Source organism: Manacus vitellinus, unplaced genomic scaffold, assembly GCF_001715985.3.
Source record: "Manacus vitellinus isolate BGI_N305 unplaced genomic scaffold, ASM171598v3 scaffold_26_pilon, whole genome shotgun sequence".
Lineage (NCBI taxonomy): Eukaryota > Metazoa > Chordata > Aves > Passeriformes > Pipridae > Manacus > Manacus vitellinus.
In genome coordinates, this window is record NW_021939960.1 from 7836882 (window position 1) to 7854914 (window position 18033).

Here is an 18033-nt window from a genome sequence, read left to right on the forward strand (position 1 = left end):
CCCTCCAGCCGCAGGGCCGGCTGCACCGGGGTTTGCCCAGCCCGGGGGCGGAGGTTGCAGGGAGGATCCCCCCCCGGGGGCCTCCCCGGCTCTCCTGCACCCACAGGTGGGTGCCGGGGCGGCGCCGGAGCATCCACGCAGGGATGGCCAGGCAGGCTCCCTGCCCGTGCAGCTCCCTGTGCGCCCATGCAGAGGTTGCTGAGCCTCGTCAGGGCGATGGGGAGCCCTGACCTGGCCCTCCGGGGCTCTGGGAGCACCGGGGCTCGGAGAGGTTGGCTGAGGTCAGGGCAGCCGTGAGCTCTGGTCCCCACAGTGTCCTCCAGCAGCAGCGCAGCCAAGAGTTGGCCAGAGGGACCCGCCTCGGTGGTTCCCGGGACACAGCTGTCCCCCACAGGGGCGTGACATGCAACCATCGCCCAACACGAGCCCATCACGTGGGCAGCATCGCGGGATGCCACGACTTGGCGTCGTGTTCCCGGGGCCGAGGGATGGAGAGGTCCAGGCACAGCCACCGGAGCTGCTCTGCCTGTGGATCGCTGTGTGTGCATCCCTGGGCACGGAGAGGTTCCCTCGGGAAGCTCCCTCTCCCCGCTGCTTCCATGAGGCTGCTCTGGCACAGATCCATGGCCTTATTTAAGAAACTAAACAAAAAGTGTTAAGTGAGTGGGAGGGATTCCCCTGCTGCGAGGGGAGTTCATTCCCCTCTGGATGCGTCTCCATCCCCGTCAATAGAGACACTCATCCTGTGTCACGCTGGATGAGTGAAGCCGTGGCGCTTGCTGGCCTGTTGGATGTGGTTTTCTTTGGGAAAACGGGTCGCCCCAGTGGGCACATATTTCAGAGTATCTCCCAAGGGAGAGCGCCACATCAGATTTCCCTACAAGGATTTTAGCTGCTCCGCGTCAGCCCTTCCCCACAAATGACTCAAGCCGCTAATCAAAATACAGTCGTGTTCTTCAGCAATTAAACAAACTCCACCTCGTAGAATTATAGTGGAGAAGCAGGAGTTTAGTGACAGGAATATAACTCAATCAGGGTGTGGGCCCATCTTGATATTATTATTAAAAAAAAGAAGGAACCGAAGGCAGATAATTGGATAATTCAACTCAAACCCAGAGAAGGTAAGGGAGAAAAATACCTTGGTAGGGTAGTTAGTGCTGTGTCTGCCCAAGGTGCTGGAGCAGCACATCTCAGCCACCTCTGGAAGTGCATCCTCTCCCATCTTTGCTGAGCTTTTGTTCTAGTCTCACTTTTAGGCTGGACTTGGGCTCCAGCATCAAGTTTCAGCTGAGCTGGCATGAGGGGGGTGGATGAGCTCAGTGCTCAGGGCTCTTCCTTGTGAGCAACAGGTCCAGAGTGGCAAAGCAACCACCACTCCTCAACCTCTGCGGAGTGTCAGCTAGAGCTGGCGTGGCTTTTCCTCTTTTTTTTCCAAATGTTTATCCTCTGGATAAAATAATTTTGGAAAGTCAGCTGAAGGGGAGATAAGAGCCACGCTTGGTGCTGGCGCTGCTCCTGAGCCATCCTACAGGCCACCCTGCCTTTCCCCTCCAGCTCCTTCTGCTCCTTGGATCGGTTCCTGCACCACCTCCCTGGTCATGCCTGAGTACTCCAAAAAAACCAGAGTGGCCAGGGCAGAGCAAGGCCAGCAGGCATCACTGCTGGCATGCCACACGCTCTCAGGGTTCGGCATGCTGGGCTCTTGACTGGAATAACAGCAGATTCTGGGTGATCCAGTGCCCACGGCCTTCACCGAGACTTCCTATTGCTCAGTCCCTTATTCATCTGTGCATCTCTCTGCATTTCCTTTACAGAAGCTGTTCAGAGAGGGGGAGATCCAAAGCCAGTTGTTCATATGCATGATTTCATAGCTATCTCCTATTCTGGGGAGAGGAAAAGATCTTGGACCTTTTCGGTTGTCATTTGCATCCCCCAACATGTTACAACATGGGTTTTGCCTGTGGGGAGTACAGGATAGGGGAAGAGTGTCTGACATTTTCTGTGGTGTGAGAAGGGAAGGAACTGAACTTGCAGGGACTCCAACCACCCTGTCACAGACTGGGAAGCAGCTCTGCAGTGCTGTCACTGCCCCTGCTCCGGCAGCTCAGGGAACAGGCACCCAGCCCCACAGGCATCTCCCTATTCACACCGTCCTGCTCCAGCCCCACACGAGCCTCCTTCAGCTCATTCCATCAGTGCTGGGCTCAGCCAGCCCATTTACTTCCCCAGCTGCTTGCCCCATGTAGCACAGGGAGGGTGACCTGCAGAAAGTCCCAAATCCTCACTGGCCATCCAACAGTGTGATGGTAACTCCAAAAGCTCCACTGGCTGGCTCTCCCCTCAGCACCCACAGGTTTGAGGACATCCATAACTTTTCACTGGGATAGAACATCTCGAATCCAGCTGTGCATGCTCTGTAGGAGCCGTTGGCTGTGCTGGTCCACGAGCCATGGGGTGAGTTCCCTGTGGTGCTCCCCAGCCTGCCCAGGAGCTGCTGGGACCTGGGGACACAGGAACTGGTAGCTTTGGGGTAAAACTGCAGTGAAGGCAGAATCCTGGCTCCATCTGAATCCTGAGTGCCGTGTAAAACAAGGCAGCAACCCTGGAGTTCTGATCGACCTTTCACCCTTCTGCGAAAGCACTCCCTGGGAGCATGGAGAATTATGTTATTTCTGTTATTTTTGGCTGGAAATCCACTGGGTTCCTTCTTCAAGGGGGAACAGTAACAAAACCTCCCGCCTGTGATTTTTCCCCCTCCCCTGCCACTGTAGTGGGCATGGAGGGTGATGTCCCAGCCCACCCCATCAGCTCCTCTGGGTCTGTGGGACCTCAGCCATCCCAGGTGAGCGTACCAGGAGAGGTGGAGAGCAACTCTGCCACTCACCCATCCTGCAAAACCTCCTGCCCATGGCCATTCCGTGGAAGCAAAGATTTAACCAGGGGGAGGGTGGAGCAGCAATGAAAACAACAACAAAGTCCTTTGGGGTTCAGCTTTACCATTCATCTTAGACATGGAAAAAAGGGGGTTTCCTGACAGCAGGAAAATGTATGGTCGAGTTTTAGAACAAGCCACCCTTCCAGTTCTCTAACCACTTGGAAACAGCCTCGTTTGACCTTTTGAGGGCTCTTAACTCCAGCTGTGGAGACCTGCTGAGTTTGGGGGCCCAGGTTTGCCACACTCCAGACTCGCTTGTCAGCACTTGCCTGCTCTGAAGGCAGAAACACTGTAGAGGCTCAGGCAACAACAGGATGGGCACAGGCAGAGCAGAGCCCCCAGCATCCCTGTGCATGGCCATGGCTGTGGGTGCAGGGGACAGGCTGTGGGTGCACTGGCAGCCCACTCCCAAAGCTGGAGGTACTGCTGGTTCTGTCTAGAAAGGGTCAGCAAAGGGGTTTGGGGTGAGCTCTTGGGTTTGCCAGTTCCCCCTCCCCTTCTGCAGGCTTGAACCCAGCCAGGGCTGTAGTTTCCTCTGGCAGAAGGTGAATGCCCAAGCAGCGTTTCAGGGCAAAGGGCAGAAGGAGAGCAAACAGGTACATATTGGCATTAGCAGGCAGGAGTCCCGGAAAAGGAAAGGAAAGCTTCACGCCAACCTGGAAAAGATGACAAAAAACAAGGAAAGATGCTGCCTGAGCACCTGGTGTGGGTTTCCCCATGAGGAGAGAGCTGGCAAAGGGGATTTGGGGCCAAGGAAATGTATTGCTGTGATAGAAGTGCATGTCCTCTGACTGTACTCGAGCCCTGCAGCATCCCCAGGGCTTAGGGAAGGGCATCTCTCACTGGCATTCCCTGCAAGGCCCATTCCTTCCATCTGAGCCCAGAATGCCTGCAATGGGCATCCACCATGGCCAGGGTCTTACACTCCAGCCATTTTCTGCAGCTCTGTCTGCCAGCAGTGGGATGCAACAGCTGCACTGCCTGGCACTGCCCCAGGGCAAGGGGCCACCTCTGTGACATGGGGCCACACAGGGTGACAGTGCTTCCTTCCTCCCCACTCTGCCAGCTCCTCCCCAGGCTGACGGAGCTGAGCCCTGCCATCATTCTTCCCCTTTGGTTGGGGTTTAAAGAACTGGGGCAGCCGGTCTCAGAGGGCACAAATTGCTCACAGTGCTTCCTGTTCCTTCTCACAGCCGGGGCAGGGCAGAGCTCAGCTGCTGTCCTGGCACTGTGACCACAGCACAGGGATCACTTGTGACCCTTGGGATACTCCAGAACTTGGACAGGGTGTCAGGTCACCAGATCCCCATTGCCCTGGGTATTTGCCTGCAGGATGGTCTCATTCTGCAGTCCCTCACTGTTTTAACATAGGACCAAAGTCTGATGTGGGAGGAAGTTTTACTGGTGCAAGTGAAAGCTCAGCTCTGCCAGCTCTGGTCCAGGGACCTGTGGTGGCACTGGGGCTGGGCCTTGGCACTCACCAGCGAGGAGTGACATCTGCCTGAAGCCAGACCTCAGAAGGCAGCAGCACCCACAGCTGCCCAGGTGAATAAACTATGGTGGGCAAATGCCCTGGGGTGCAGCATTTGGGAGATGCTCCCCCTTGTCCTCAGCTGTCCTGCTGGTGTGGCCCCGGCCTGGCCGGTCCCACTGCTGGTTGAGCCAGCTGCTGGGCTCAGCCCTGCCCTGACCACATCAATGCCACGCAGGGCCACGCTTTGGGCAGGGAGCGTGGCTGGAGAGCAGGGCCAGACCTGTCCTTGGTGTGGTCAGACCCACCTCCTGCCTGTGCCAGCACACGCTCCCAAGCCACCTCGTGCCCAGATGGTGCCTCCCATGCAGGGCTCCGGATGCAGCCGGCAGAGTTTGGTCTCGTGCCGGGGCTTGGGGGGAAAATCAGTTGCATTGAGAGGTCTGGGAGCCATGGTAAGTGAGCCCTTTGATTCAGCATTTCCCTGTGTCCCTCTTTTTCATCCCAATCCCACCTTGATTCTCCATGTGGTTCCTCGTTTCCTCGAAAGGTGCAATTCCTCATCTTATCCTCAGTCATCCTAGCACCCCTCCTAGCACCCTCATCCCCCAGATTATCGCTGTCCCATGGTCCCAGGGGGTCGTGATGCTGCCCACACTGGCATGTGCTGGGAGAGGAACAGGCAGGTCCTGGTCTGGCAGCACCCCATGGACAGAGAACACCCCACTACCCACCCATCTTGGCTCTCACCCTGGCTGTGCTAATGCTATATCCCTCCCTCTCCTCTCCTCTTCCCTCCCATCAGCCACCAGGCTTCATCCAGACTGTTTAGCCCCTGCTGAGTATTGATCACTGATTTCTCCTTTCCCATGGATCATTTCCGAAGGTAGAACAGGCGTCTGCCTTAATGCCACAATACCTCTACTAATAGAAACATAGTTGTCAGGGCTTGCAGGCTTGCCTTATTAAACCATCCAGCTGATTGGGACAGATGCTATTTTTATGCTATAAAATAATCAACTCTGTTTCAGTGCCAAAGTTGGGGTCGGGGGGCGGGTGCTGGCAGCACTGTGCTCATTGTGCCACCCAGCAACTGCTGTGCCAGGACAGAGCCACGGGTCTGTTCTCCTCTTCCCAGCAGGTGCTGGAGAGGCTCATGTGGTCCTTTTTGGAGGGTTCGTGGTGGGATTTGTCTTGGAGGATGCTTGAGCAGAAATACACTGGGAGCAGAGGAGATGGCTGGTCTGGAGAAGGACCCCGGCATCGCCCTCATCCTGGCAGGAGAGGTGCCCATGGAGCAGTCAGACCTCAGGGTGCAAAGGACCAGTGTTGGGACACACTGCAGCATCTCACAGTTCCAATTGGCAGGACTTGCCTCCCCAGTCTCTGAGAATGGCAGAAAAATCACTGCAGGGCAGATGATCTCTCTGAAGGCATCCCCTGGCTGCCGCCACCTCCACCCCGTGCGCGGGCACATCTGCGGCGTTAGCAGTGCCACGCGCTCGCAGGGCAGTGAGGACATGGCAGGGTGCAGCCACATGAGCATCACCCACCCCCTCATCCCAGTGGGACCCGGGGAGCCCACCCAGCCACTGTTGGGATGGCTGGCACTTCCATACTGGTAGTATTGGGGTCAGCCCAGCCCCATCCTGCAGAGCCAGGGGGCTCAAGCCCTCAACCTCTTTAATCTTTTTCTAGTAGATTGCTAAAGGGGGGGGTTGAAAACTAGATCTAAAAATAACTCCTAAAACTTCCTGTGCTGCTGGCAGGTGGCTGGGACAGGCTGCGGGGGCGGGAGGCAGCTGTGGGGCTCGGCAGTGGTGCTTCAGTGGTTACCCCAGGGGTAACCCCAGCAGAAGGGTCCTGGGAGGTCCCAGCCCCCTGTCACCCAGCCTGGCTGCCTGCTGGGCTGCCTCGCCTCTACTTGTTACTCGGTGGCCGGTTTCAGCCAAATTTGGCAGAGATCAGAGGTGCTGGGACCTCCTGGGAGAACGCCAGGGAGGGGGTGGGGAAGCTGCAGGCTGGGCTGAGCCCTTATTAGACACTGGAGAATCCAGCGGCGCGCAGGCGGCTGGGGAGGCCAAGCTCTCCTCGCGCTGATCCAGCGTGGCCGGTCTCGCAGGTGATGGGTGTTTGCAGCTCCTCTGAGGCATGGAGAGGGGCTGGATCTGGCATTGCTTCCCACTGAGGCATCACTGGCCTGTGACAGGGACTTGGCCTGGGATGGTGTCTCTTCTGGCACCAGGGGTTTGTACATCACCCCCACCCAAATGATCCCTGTGGAGGTCTGTGATGAGCAGCAAAGCTGCCATCCCAGTTTTGACCCATAAAATATGAGGGGAAGGTCCCCTCCTGGGTTGGGGAATGGCCAGAGGCGACCAAAGAACAAAAATACCCTTGGTACCAGTGAGCTGGGGGTGCCAGGGGCTTCCCCATGGGAGCGTGGCTGCATTCTGGCAGCAGCAAACAGAATCCTGGAAAAACATCTGGAAAATAAATGAGGTTCAGGTGCCCTGAGAAACAAAGCCCAGATGAGCCCCTGGAGCATCAGGTGGGCAGCAGTAAGGGCGAGAGGTGGTGGCAGAGGAAGGAGCTGCCGAAGCAGAGGGTGACCTTTTTTCCATCCCATCTGGATGGAAACATCCAGGTGGGGACAACGGCAGCACAGCCACCTTGGATTTTGGGTGCCAGTGCTCGCAGACTTAGGAAGAGAGGTGATAACAGCCCGAGTCCTGGGGAAGGTGAGGGAAGCAGCTGAGCCTAACAGAGCACTGGGAGAGCTGATAATGGGCACATGCCACAGCCCCAGGGGAGTATGTGGGAGGTGCCATCATACCCCTTCCTCTGGTGAGACCGCGGCGAGTGAGGGGCAGCCGCCAGCAGAGACCACAAGGCGTGTTGGTCGCTGGTGTGTGCTGGGGCTGGAGCCTCCTCCGCCCACAGCAATGCTGAGGGTGAATTTAATCAAGAAAACGGAGGTTGGGCATCTGATTTCTCTCTCTTCTGTTTGGTTTTTTTCCTGAAGAGGAAAAAAACCAAACAACTTTGTTTGTGAGTCACTCTTGGCGGAGGGAGCAGGGCTGCACTCTGTGCGGCAGGCTGGCACATCCCACCTCACATGGACAATGCTGCGAGGAGGCACCCCCGGCCACTCTGACTCAGCCCACCCTCAGGCACAGGCCCTTTCCCTCACTGCCCACCTTGCTGCCCGTGTCTGTGCCCCACGGGCAGCGCCAGAGACACCGGGGACACCGGTGGGAAGTGCCATCACTTTGAAGTGGTCTCGGCTGGTCACCAAGAACCAGCCCATATCCACCCTGGGGACATATCCTGCCTGTCACTCCTTGGCAGAGCTGCTTCCTTGGTCATGGGGTTGTTCCAGCACCAGCATGCCCGGGTTATCTCTGAGATGCCACTGTCAGTGCCAGTCCTGACTGGGGAGCTCTCATGCCCTCGTGCCTGTGGCAGCTGCCAGATCCATCCAAGGGCTGGGAAGCAGGAGGCTGACCTGGAAGCAAGAGGCTGAGCTGGCTCGGCCACTGGTGGGACCTGCTGTGCCCCACTCCTACCCCGTCAGGGCAGCTGGCCCTGTGATGGAGCAGCAAGGAGAGCAGCCGGGCTGGGCCGGGGCTTTCCCAAAAAAGGCCTGAACTCTACAGTTGAGTTTGCCACTTCCCTTACCACTCCCTTTCCTGTGAGAGGATGTGTTCGGCCGCTTTTCTTTTCTCTTTCTCTCTTCTTTTCTCCCCCCCCTCCCTGCCCGCAGACCCGGCGCTCCTGGCGATGCCACACACCCCCTGAGCTGGCCGGGGTCACCCCGGCTGGCACCCGCCACCACCACGTGATGGCCAGGCTGCAGGTACGGACACGGCACAGCAGGTCCCCCCACACTGCCTGCCCTCCCAGCACAGGGTTGGGGGGTGCACAGGGGTCAGTGCAGGCTGTGCTGGGGGTGCCTCTGCACCTGGGTGGGCACTGGTTTGTGCCTCGCACTGCAGAGGTGGGGGTGGCTGGAGGAGGATGAAACACTGCTGAGGGCTTCATCCCTGGCCAGGGTGCTTGGGGAATGTGGGGTGGATGAAGAAGTATCATCCCCAAGGCCAGTATTTGCCATCACTTTGATGTGGCCTGCCTGGGCACCACGATGCCACGGCTCCCACTGCAGCTGGCACAGGGTGATTTTGGCGTATGCTTTGCCTGGGATGAGCAGGGCACAGGGCACTTCGTGTGTAAGTGCATGGGACAGAGGTGTCCCAGCACCTTGGCAAGGCCAGGTGGAAGGGGAGGTTTCCCTTTAATAGCGATTTTGGGGAGCGTTCGTCTTGTCTGATTGTGTGGTGGGGTCCCATCTGCATTTGGCGAGAGGACGGTGTGGTGCCAGACTCATGGGCATGTCCCAGGCACATGAGCTGGCACAGCCCAGGGAAACCAGGACTCCCAGGCTCATGGGGGAGCTCAGCGAGGGCGGCTTTTGGGGCGTCCCTTCTTCTCCCTGTGGGGAAACAGTCCCCTTCTTGTCATCCTTCCTCTTTTTGCAGCCTCGTGCGCATGCCCTCACCTTCCCTCCAGCATTCACAGGCTCCACCACCCGCCAGGACTTCCCTATCTGCTGGCCTCAGCAGCCCCACGATGGTGCCTGGCACTGGGGCAGCTGGTAACAACCCCCTGGCATACAGCCCTTGCCAGCATGGTGAGGTGGGGTGTGTTGGGACTGTCAAGGGGTGCACAGACAGTGCTGGGAAACCATTCCTGCAAATCCGGAGCATAATGCCAGTGCCCTTCAGTGCCACTCAGAATGTGCTGGCATTGCCCTTTGGTGCCAATCCAGATGTGCTGGTGTTGCCTTTCGGTGCCAACAAGGATCACACCAACATTGCCTCTCAGTGCCATGGGCCAGAGTTCCTTTGTAGCCCCACAGCTCCCTTCTCCCTGTTCCCTGTGGCACAGCCCACGCAGTCGAGATGGCCCTGGGTGTGTGCCACGGCGTCCGGGATGGACTTATCCTGCTCCTGGACGGGTGCTGAGTGCACCCTACAGCATGGGGAGGGGAGACTCCATATGGAGGAACGCCACCCCATCCTGCTGCCTCTCCAGGGTGTGTTGGCTCAGCCCCCTGCAGGTCAGCTCCAGCCAAGGAGTGAAGCGAAGAACCTGGGAGTCCCCCCAGAGCAAAGCCACAGCCTGTCCCTCAGTCACCCCCAGTCCACCCATTCCACACCCAAGGGTTGTGGCAGAGCCAGGGTGGGCTGGGAAGGAGCAGGGTTTCCCCAGCCTTCAGGGTTTCCTCCTGCTCTCCCCATTCCCACAGTCTCGACACCAGTTGCTGTCATTGGTGCCACAGCCCCCGGCAGTGCCAGCTGCCATGGGGTGAGCAGTGGGATGTGGGTGGGCAGCAGGAAGAGGGGTGCCAGGAGAACAAGATGGTCAGGCCAGGGGGAACAAAGGAAAGGGGAAAAGTGGGGAGTTAAATGGACCTGAGGGCAGCAGAGTGTGAGAGGGAGCAGAGTTGCTGCTGAACTGGGCGACAAGGTCACAGCCATCCTGCCCGCACTCAGGGCTATAAATAGGGACAGTTGGGAGTGAAACACAGACTCTCTCCTTTTTCGTTCCTGCAGGAGCACTGGGACAGCAGGAGGGTTTGCGAGGACCCGGGAGAGTGCTGCTGGGTGATGGCCATGCTGGGACAGCAGGGACTACACTGCCAGGGCTCAGTGGGTGTTCTGGGGACAGCTCTGTTCTGGGTCCCAGCTGGGACCCACACCCTGGCTCTGTTCCCTTGCTGAGTCCACAGCAGGACTCAGACCTGAGGTGATGAGACCTGGGACAGCTCAAAGTGGGGATGCTGAGGCTGAGATGTCCAGGGGCTCTGCCTGCCTGCTGCCACTGCTCCCATTCCTTCCTTCTGACGGGGGAAGGACTGTGATTGCTGCCCATCACCCTTGGCAGGGCACAGGGAGGCAGAGCCAGCTGTGTCTGTGTCCTCACCCCTGCCCACACAGAGGTGGGTGCTGAGCCCAGCACTCAGCATCGCTCCTACCCAGGAGCATCCCTGCTCCAGGCTGAGCCAGCGGTGCAGGCAGGGGTCATAGGATAAGGTTTGGTTTAGCACTGGGAGCTGTGAAAACTCCCCACCACCACCCCATTTCCTTCCACTCACATGATGCCGTGGAGCAGCTCCGACTTCCCCATCCCGTGCCTGAAGGCACCGGGGGGTCCAGCCACGCTTCCCCGCAGTGCAGGGTATGGCCAGGGATGTGCAAGGCCAGCACTGAGCTCCACACCCTGCCCAGCCCCTCTCCTGCCTGCAGCAAGCCCCACAGCATCCCTAAAGCATGGGAGGGGATCCCGGGCAGGGCAGGGGTCTCGCAAAGCATCTCCCGATGTGTTTCCTCTTCTACTTTCCTTCTCACTTCCTTTTCTGGTGCTTTGTCTGCTGCCCTGCCCTAGCTCGCCACCTTCCCAGGGCTTTCCTTGGCACGGAGCAGCCCCCTGAGCACTCGAAGCTGGGGGGTTCCACTGAAGTAACGTGGTTCCTCTCCCCACAGGCTCCATCCAGGAGGCGGCAGGGACATTAGCCGGGGGGTCTCAGCACGGCTCACCCACAGGCTGGGAGGAGCAGAGAGCGGCACAACAGCCCCTGGAGCACGACCCAACCCCGTCCACCGTGTATGAGGCTGGGACGCAGGTGAGGGGTGACTGACCCGGGGCCGGGGTGGCGAGCGGGAGCCAAAACTGAATCAAAGCAAGTCACTGCACAGGGGTGCCCCATGTACCTCTGTGTGCTTGCACGTGGTGGGGGCTGACTGTGGACAGCTCACTCACCTGCTCCCTGCCCTCCCGCCTTCCAGTACGCAGGACCCGCGTCCGCAGAGACACCCCTTCCGATGTCCCGACATGAGACTTCTCCGACAACGGTGCAACCCGCCAGCAACCACCGCCCCAACGCCTGCTGCTTCTGCTGGTGCTGCTGCTGCAGCTGCTCATGGTACGTCCCACTGCCCACCCCAGCCCAGGCTCCTGCGGGACAGTGAGCATCACCCACCCACCACGTCATCCTTAGTTCAAGGGTCCCATAGGCAGGGGTGATCACAGAACCACAGCAAGGCTTGGGTTGGAGGGGATCTTAAAGATCATCCAGTTCCAACTCTGTTCCATGAGCAGGGACACCTTCCACTGGACCAGGTTGTTCCAGTCCCTGTCCAACCTGGCCTTGAACATTTCCAGGGATGCAGGGGTTGCACCTGTGTTGCTGCTTCTCTGTGCTTTGTGCAGCAACAAGTGCTTGGACGTGGCTGCTCCCCAAGCAGGCGACCAGGTCTGAGGGAGATGGGGTCCCACAGCAGCCCCCACCACTGGGATTTCTGCAGTCCTGTGGTGCAACTGTAGTACCCACGCCACGGGCAGTGGGTGCAGGAGGGTAGCTGGGACAGAGCCATCCCCACTCGCTGAGTTGAGCCTCCAGACCACTTGTGTGCTCATTAGGTTGGGAGTCGAGAGCAGAACAGGCATGTGGTTAGACAGGTATAAACTCCAGGTGCCCTGATGCACATGGGTATCAGTGGAACCGTGGCGTGGGGCTCTCGCCGGCACAGAGCCCAGTGAGCCTGAGCTGAGCCTGAGTGCACCATGACTCCTGTCCATCAGCCAAATCTTTTAGAATACATAGAGCAGAAAGCAGCAGTGGGACCCCATGGTGCTGCACTGGTGGTCTCCAGGGAGGGATGGCCCTAGTCCATGTGAGCCCTCTGGAAAGCTCTACCTTGGAGCAGCAGGTGCAGCATCTGGCCCTGCCCTTCCAGCACTACCCAAAGCCAAGGATGTAACCAGCTGCTTGCCTCCAGCTGCATCTCCTGTCCTCACTGAGGATCCACAGCTCCTTATTCTCTGGATAGCCCAGATTTTGGAGAGCCCATCTGCTTTTCATCCTCAGCATCTGCTTGCTTAGAGATTGCTGATGGTTCTGGGCTTTGCAGCACTTTTGGGCTTTGTGGCCATTGAGAGCTGTGAGCAACAAACCCTGGAGCTGAGCACTGTGCATCTCCTTCCTGGACGCTGCCCTGGGCTCAGTGGCATTCGGCCATGGGCAGTGTCCCTTCCCTGTGTCTCTCATCCATCTCTGCAAGAGCCCGTGAGCAGAGGTGGGACAGAATCCCAGGGAGGTGGCAGATATCCCTCCTGTGTCCCATTTCCAGAGCAAGCAGTGCCGGGTGGCAGCCACACTGGGGCTCAGGCACAGCAGGCAGCGAGCCCTGGGGGTGGCACAGGCAGGGACATGCCTGCAGCTTCACCCACCCCAGCCACCCACGCTGGGGCAGAGGTTTGCACAGTCAGTCCTGTGCGAGCAGCGAGGGACGGTGTCGCAAGCAGGAAGGGCTGTGGTCAGCGCCGGGCGCCAAAATTCAAGGGCCCAAGGGAAGTTGGCTGATGGCCGCTCTCTGCTTGTGCCACCAGCCCCCTGGGGGTTAGGGGCATGGGGGACAGGGGACACTGGCATCCCCCAGCCCCAGCACCTCCATCCCACTATCTGCCTCCAGGCTGAACCGGTGCTGGGGTGTCACCAATAAACCCTTGTTTATTTATTGGTGTGACAGTTCACGACACCTTTGCCGTGGGCTGATCCAGCACTGACCTCTGCCGGCTGCTGCGGCCACTCCAGCTCGGCTCGGTCCTGGCACACATCCCTGGCACACAGCCCTGGCACATGGCCCGGGCGCTGGAGCGGGAGCGGGACCGCGGCAGTGCCGGAGCACAGGGACACCCTCTCATGGTGACAGCAAAACTGCACGAGGGTGGCACCGGGGCAGCGGGTGAGGGGAGGGGATGGGTGGGGGATGCTTGTGCCCACAGAGGACCCCACAGGGGTCAAGGTGGGGGTCTGTGAGTGTCCCCAATGCCCCTGACTACCTTTCTGTCTCCCCGTTAGGAACGAGGACCGGGAGCGAGCATGGAGGGCATCCCGGGAGACCAAACTGGAGCCCATCCCTAACTGTGAAGCATGGTGAGTGCAGGGGTAGTGCCGTGGGGGGGAGCAACATGGCATGGTACAGCATGGCACCATCCCTTCTGCCACCCTCCGTGGCACCCAACCCTGGGGTATGCATGAGGAGGAGGGGCAGGGGTTCCTGATGATGTGTCCCCAGTTCCCACCAAGAAACAGGGAGCCCGAAGCCACAGGCTGCAGCCTGCTGCAGTTCTGCCCTTGGGCCCCTTGCAAAGGAAAACTGAGGCACAGGAAAACCTCAGCAGGTTTCAGGTCTCATCCTGCCCTTTAGACCTGCTGCCAAGAGCATCTTGCAGCCATGGGGAGAGGAGGGGACAGGCCATTCCTGGTATGTTCAGCACTGAAGCGGAGGCAGCAGCAGTGTCTGTGTACTGTGGGACACAGTGGATTTACACTCAGGGAGGAGCAGGATGGGCCAGCCCCCCACTCCAGGAATGTTCAGCATGGAGTACCCACTCCCTGAGGGACAAGTGTGACTCCCTTTCACCCAGCCTAGCCATGGGTGCTCTGTGCAGTGCCTGGCACAGCCAGCTTAGGGTCAGACTTGGTAATTATCCATGGATAATGATTGCACCTGCCCTGCTTGAGCAGGTGATGAGTATTTGCTGGGGAGCAGCCTCCCTCCTTCCTCAGCTGAGAGGGCTGATGGGCCTATGTCAGTCCCTATTGGCTCAGAGCTGCCTCTCTGCTAAGGAAGGGCTTCTGCTACCTTTGGGATTTGTGCAAAGCCAGCACCACAATATGTCTCAGTTTGGGAAATCCAGCCAAAGGCAAGGCTACAGTCCAGCCCAGCAGAGCAGAGCCGGGAGAGACCCCAGGAGAGACCTCTGAAAGCTCTGTAACACCAGAGGCTGAGCAGGAATGGCCTCTGCATGAGCACGGGGATGTGTTTGGGCACAGTCCCTCGGGGATGGGGCCAGGGATGAGCAGGAGGGACACAGAGGGGAGCATGCAGCCCTCCCTGGCCGGCTGTAACGCTGTGTCCTTGCCTTCCCCTGGATCTGTCAGTGCCAAACCCACACCAGAGGAGGTGCAGGGCTGGGCACAGTCCTTCGACAAGCTGATGAAGAGCCCGGCGGGGCGCAACGTCTTCCGGGAGTTTTTGCGGACTGAGTACAGCGAGGAGAACATGCTCTTCTGGCTGGCCTGTGAGGAGCTCAAAACCGAGTGCAACAAGCACACCATCGACGAGAAGGCCAGGATGATCTACGAGGACTACATCTCCATCCTCTCTCCCAAGGAGGTATGAGGCAGAGCCCCTGAGGGGGTGGCTCGGGCTAAAATGAGGCTGGGGAGGATTCTTATGGAGAGGGCTCTGTCCCAGCTCTCACCACAGCCCTGTGACAGTTTGGGGGTGAGTTTGGCAGGGTAACAGCGGTAGGGAGAGGAGCCCTGGCCCCGCAAAATCCTCAGGACGCAGCCGGCCGTGGGATCACGGGCCAGGTTGTGCTGCGGGTCCGAGACCTCACGAGGGCACCATCGGGCCGAGGAGATGCTGCATCCCGGCCTGCGGCATCGCCGGAGTGGGAGCACCCAGGGCAGGAGCACCCACACCCGCCTCCTTGTGCCCAGCTGGGGGACACGGCAGGAGACCCAGAGAGCTCCCTGCTCCTCCCTGCAACCCTCCCTAAACCACCCTGGTTTGGTGCCAATATCATCCAGGATTGAGCACACCATGGTCTTCCCACATCTGGCCACAGTGCTGTATTGATACTCAATTTCCCATGAGAGCTGGTGCAGGGGTGGGTGCTGGGGCTGGGGGCTTGTCCTTGGGTTTCCTCCAGCCCCCAGTTTCTCTCCCTGCCGCCCAGGTGAGCCTGGACTCGCGGGTGCGGGAGGTCATCAACCGGAAGATGCAGGAGCCGTCCTCGCACACCTTCGACGACGCACAGCTCCAGATCTACACGCTGATGCACAGAGACTCCTACCCCCGCTTCCTGAACTCTGCCATATACAAATCGCTGCTCCAGAGCGTCTCCCACTCCTCCTCGGAGTCCTAAGGGCGCCCACCGGCCACGGGGACACTGATGGGGACAGAGTGGCTGGAGGGGCTTGGTGCCTCCTCACCTCCGCCACCTTCCCTGCTGGCCCCCACGAAGTTTTTAGCTTTTTACCTATGAACTGTCACCCCGGTGTCTGGGCCACGCTCCAGGACTGTCCCCGAGGCGCAGCCCGGGCCAGCTCATACTACTGAACCCTTGCCCCGTCCCCGCCGCTGGCCGGAGCGAGCTGGGGGAGCTCACGGGAGAGCGCCCGGGACCCGGTTTCCCCCACACCCTGTTTTGAAGAGGTCACTTTATCCCATCTCCACCACACCCGGGGACACGGCACATCCCCATTTCCCACCTGAGACCCAGCTGGGGACTGAGTTGGGGGTTTTTTTGAGGTGGGGGGGGAGGTCAATTGTTGTTTGGTTTGTTTTGTTTTTTTTTTTTACTTTTAATTTTAAATGCTCTTTTGGTTGGCTTTTACTGGGGAACTCGAGGGGCGGGAGGGGGGTTTGACAAGTGTCTCTGTACATATAAAAACTTGTCAGGTTTACATCACTCGGTCTGTTTTAGGTGGCCCAAGGGGTGGGGGGCAGTGCTGCAGCCTGTCTGTATTCCTGAGGTGTATGGATGGAGCAGAGGGCAGGGCTCTGAGGGGCCAGAAAAGACCATGGGGATATGCTCAGCAGGTGGGCAGGGGGTACCCTACAGCTGCCTCCCCCACCAGTCCCTGTCACAGATCAGCACTGCTCCAGCCCCAGGACATCACGTGCTGTCACCCCAAACCCAGAGCATCCTGCACCCTTGGTTCAGGGACCTCAGAAATGGGGAAAACACCTGTGCAGGTGTGGTTTGCCCTCCTGCAGAACTCACAGGCACCAGGAGCCCTGAATGGCTGGCCCACACCTGCCCCACCAGTGGGGAGAAGCCCAAGGATCTGCCCTGGTCCTTTGGAAGCTGCTTGTGACCTGGGCTCCACCCAGGATGTGAAATGTCACAGGGAAGATACAGAATATCCATGTGTTTTTGTACAGCCCAAGGAATGGTTTACTGGAGCCCCAGCATACAGGCTTAAAACATGTCTGTCCCTGCCTTCCACACTGAAATGAAGCCAATGCAGGGGTTTTGATGCTGGTCTTTGCTTTTCCTGACCCACCACAGCAGTTTCCTATTTTCCACCCATTCCCCTCCTTCTCTCTTTGGCCCTTCCACAGAAAAGAGTACTGGTTCTTTTTACTGAAGATATTTTTTAAACAAACAAATTCTTTTAGCTTATTTTTTTTTGTGGGGTGGTTGTTTTGTTGAGGCTTTTTTTTTTTTGTTTCCTTCCTTCCTCATGGCATGACTGTGTGGAAATTCATGTCAGTAAATTTAGGGTTTTTTGCCAAGCTGGAAATACAGTTCAAGAAAATGTATTTTTGAGAGAGACCAGCAATGGTTTGTTAGGAATGTCAGTATTGTTGTTATTATTGGCAGGTTTTCCCCCACCAGTGCCCAGTCTGCACCCCTACAGCATCCCCACCCTGCACAGGGGAGGCTTTAGTTCTGAGTGCCTGGTTTCTTCTATGAGTAAGGAAAATAGTCTCAAAATGTGGCCCCAGCTTAAGGGTCAAAGGCTGAACATCCCTGAAGCTGTTCAAGAGCATGGCAGGGAGGTCAGTCCCTCCACACACTGTGGTGGTCTTGGCCCAGGGAAGACCCTGCTGCCACCAGATAATCTAGTTTTTCTCTTGCTCCCAATCCCAGCACTATTAATCACCTTGTAAGCAAATCTTTACTTCTGAAACACCTCTTTATCCAGTGGCCTTGCCCTCCCTGGCCCTCCTCTGTGTTATCCCAGAAAATGACACTGTAAAATGACACAGGTACTTTTCCCTCACTTCTGCTTGGGACTCTCCATACCTATTTCAGGATTGTCAACCAGCTGTACCCAGACTCAACCCAGCTCCTCACAGGAACACGAGAAGAAAGGCAACAGCCACTGGTAAAGGGCTGGCTCCTGCTCCCAGCACACGAACCAGTCCGTGACCAGTGTGGGTTTAGGATCCTGAAGCTTTTTTTCAGCATCACTGCGAGGACACTGCTCCCCCCCAAGCCTGGCTTGAGTAATCCCATTCACCACAAGACTCGTGAGGCTTAAAGGAGTTGTCAGCATCTTTGAATCTTTTTCCTTCTTGGGAGACTTGGCTGCACCCTGTAAAGTGAAAGCCCTGAGCGAAGGATGCTGGTGGGATCCCTGCCTCCGGAGCAGCACAGCCCTCAAAGGGGCTGTGAGCACGTTTTCCGCTGCTTTCATGTGGCTACTTACTCCTCTCCAAACATCTCTGAGGCCTCTGCTCAATGTCTGCTGTCTGGCATGCTGGGAAGCCAGTGGAAATACTTGTTTTCCATTCTGGAAGAGGGAAGCAGTGCCATGAGATGTGACTGCAAATGCTCCTGCCCTGCTGGCCAAGAGCTGCGGTGCCCAGCACTGCTCCCGAGCAGCTCAGACTCAGAGGCCTTGCTGGGGTCCCCCAAATGCTGCATCACCCCAGTTAAAGGCTATGAAAAGGAGAGAGGAAGGATTTTAAGTCTCTGTGAAAGCTTTTGTGAGCTCACATGGAATTTCCCCACCAGGTTCTAGTTAACTCCCAGAAGG

General features: G+C 58.0%; 1 protein-coding gene across 1 annotated transcript; it reads left to right on the top strand.

Moving 5' to 3' along the window:
- Nucleotides 1-10983: 10983 nt before the first annotated feature.
- On the top strand, nucleotides 10984-15998 carry RGS19 (regulator of G protein signaling 19). Its single transcript, XM_008924351.2, has 5 exons — nucleotides 10984-11091; nucleotides 11255-11391; nucleotides 13330-13404; nucleotides 14416-14650; nucleotides 15219-15998. The coding sequence occupies exons 2-5, from the start codon at nucleotides 11291-11293 to the stop codon at nucleotides 15405-15407; spliced, it is 600 nt and encodes a 199-aa protein (XP_008922599.1). The 5' UTR covers nucleotides 10984-11091; nucleotides 11255-11290; the 3' UTR covers nucleotides 15408-15998.
- The last annotated feature ends 2035 nt before the right edge of the window (nucleotides 15999-18033 follow it).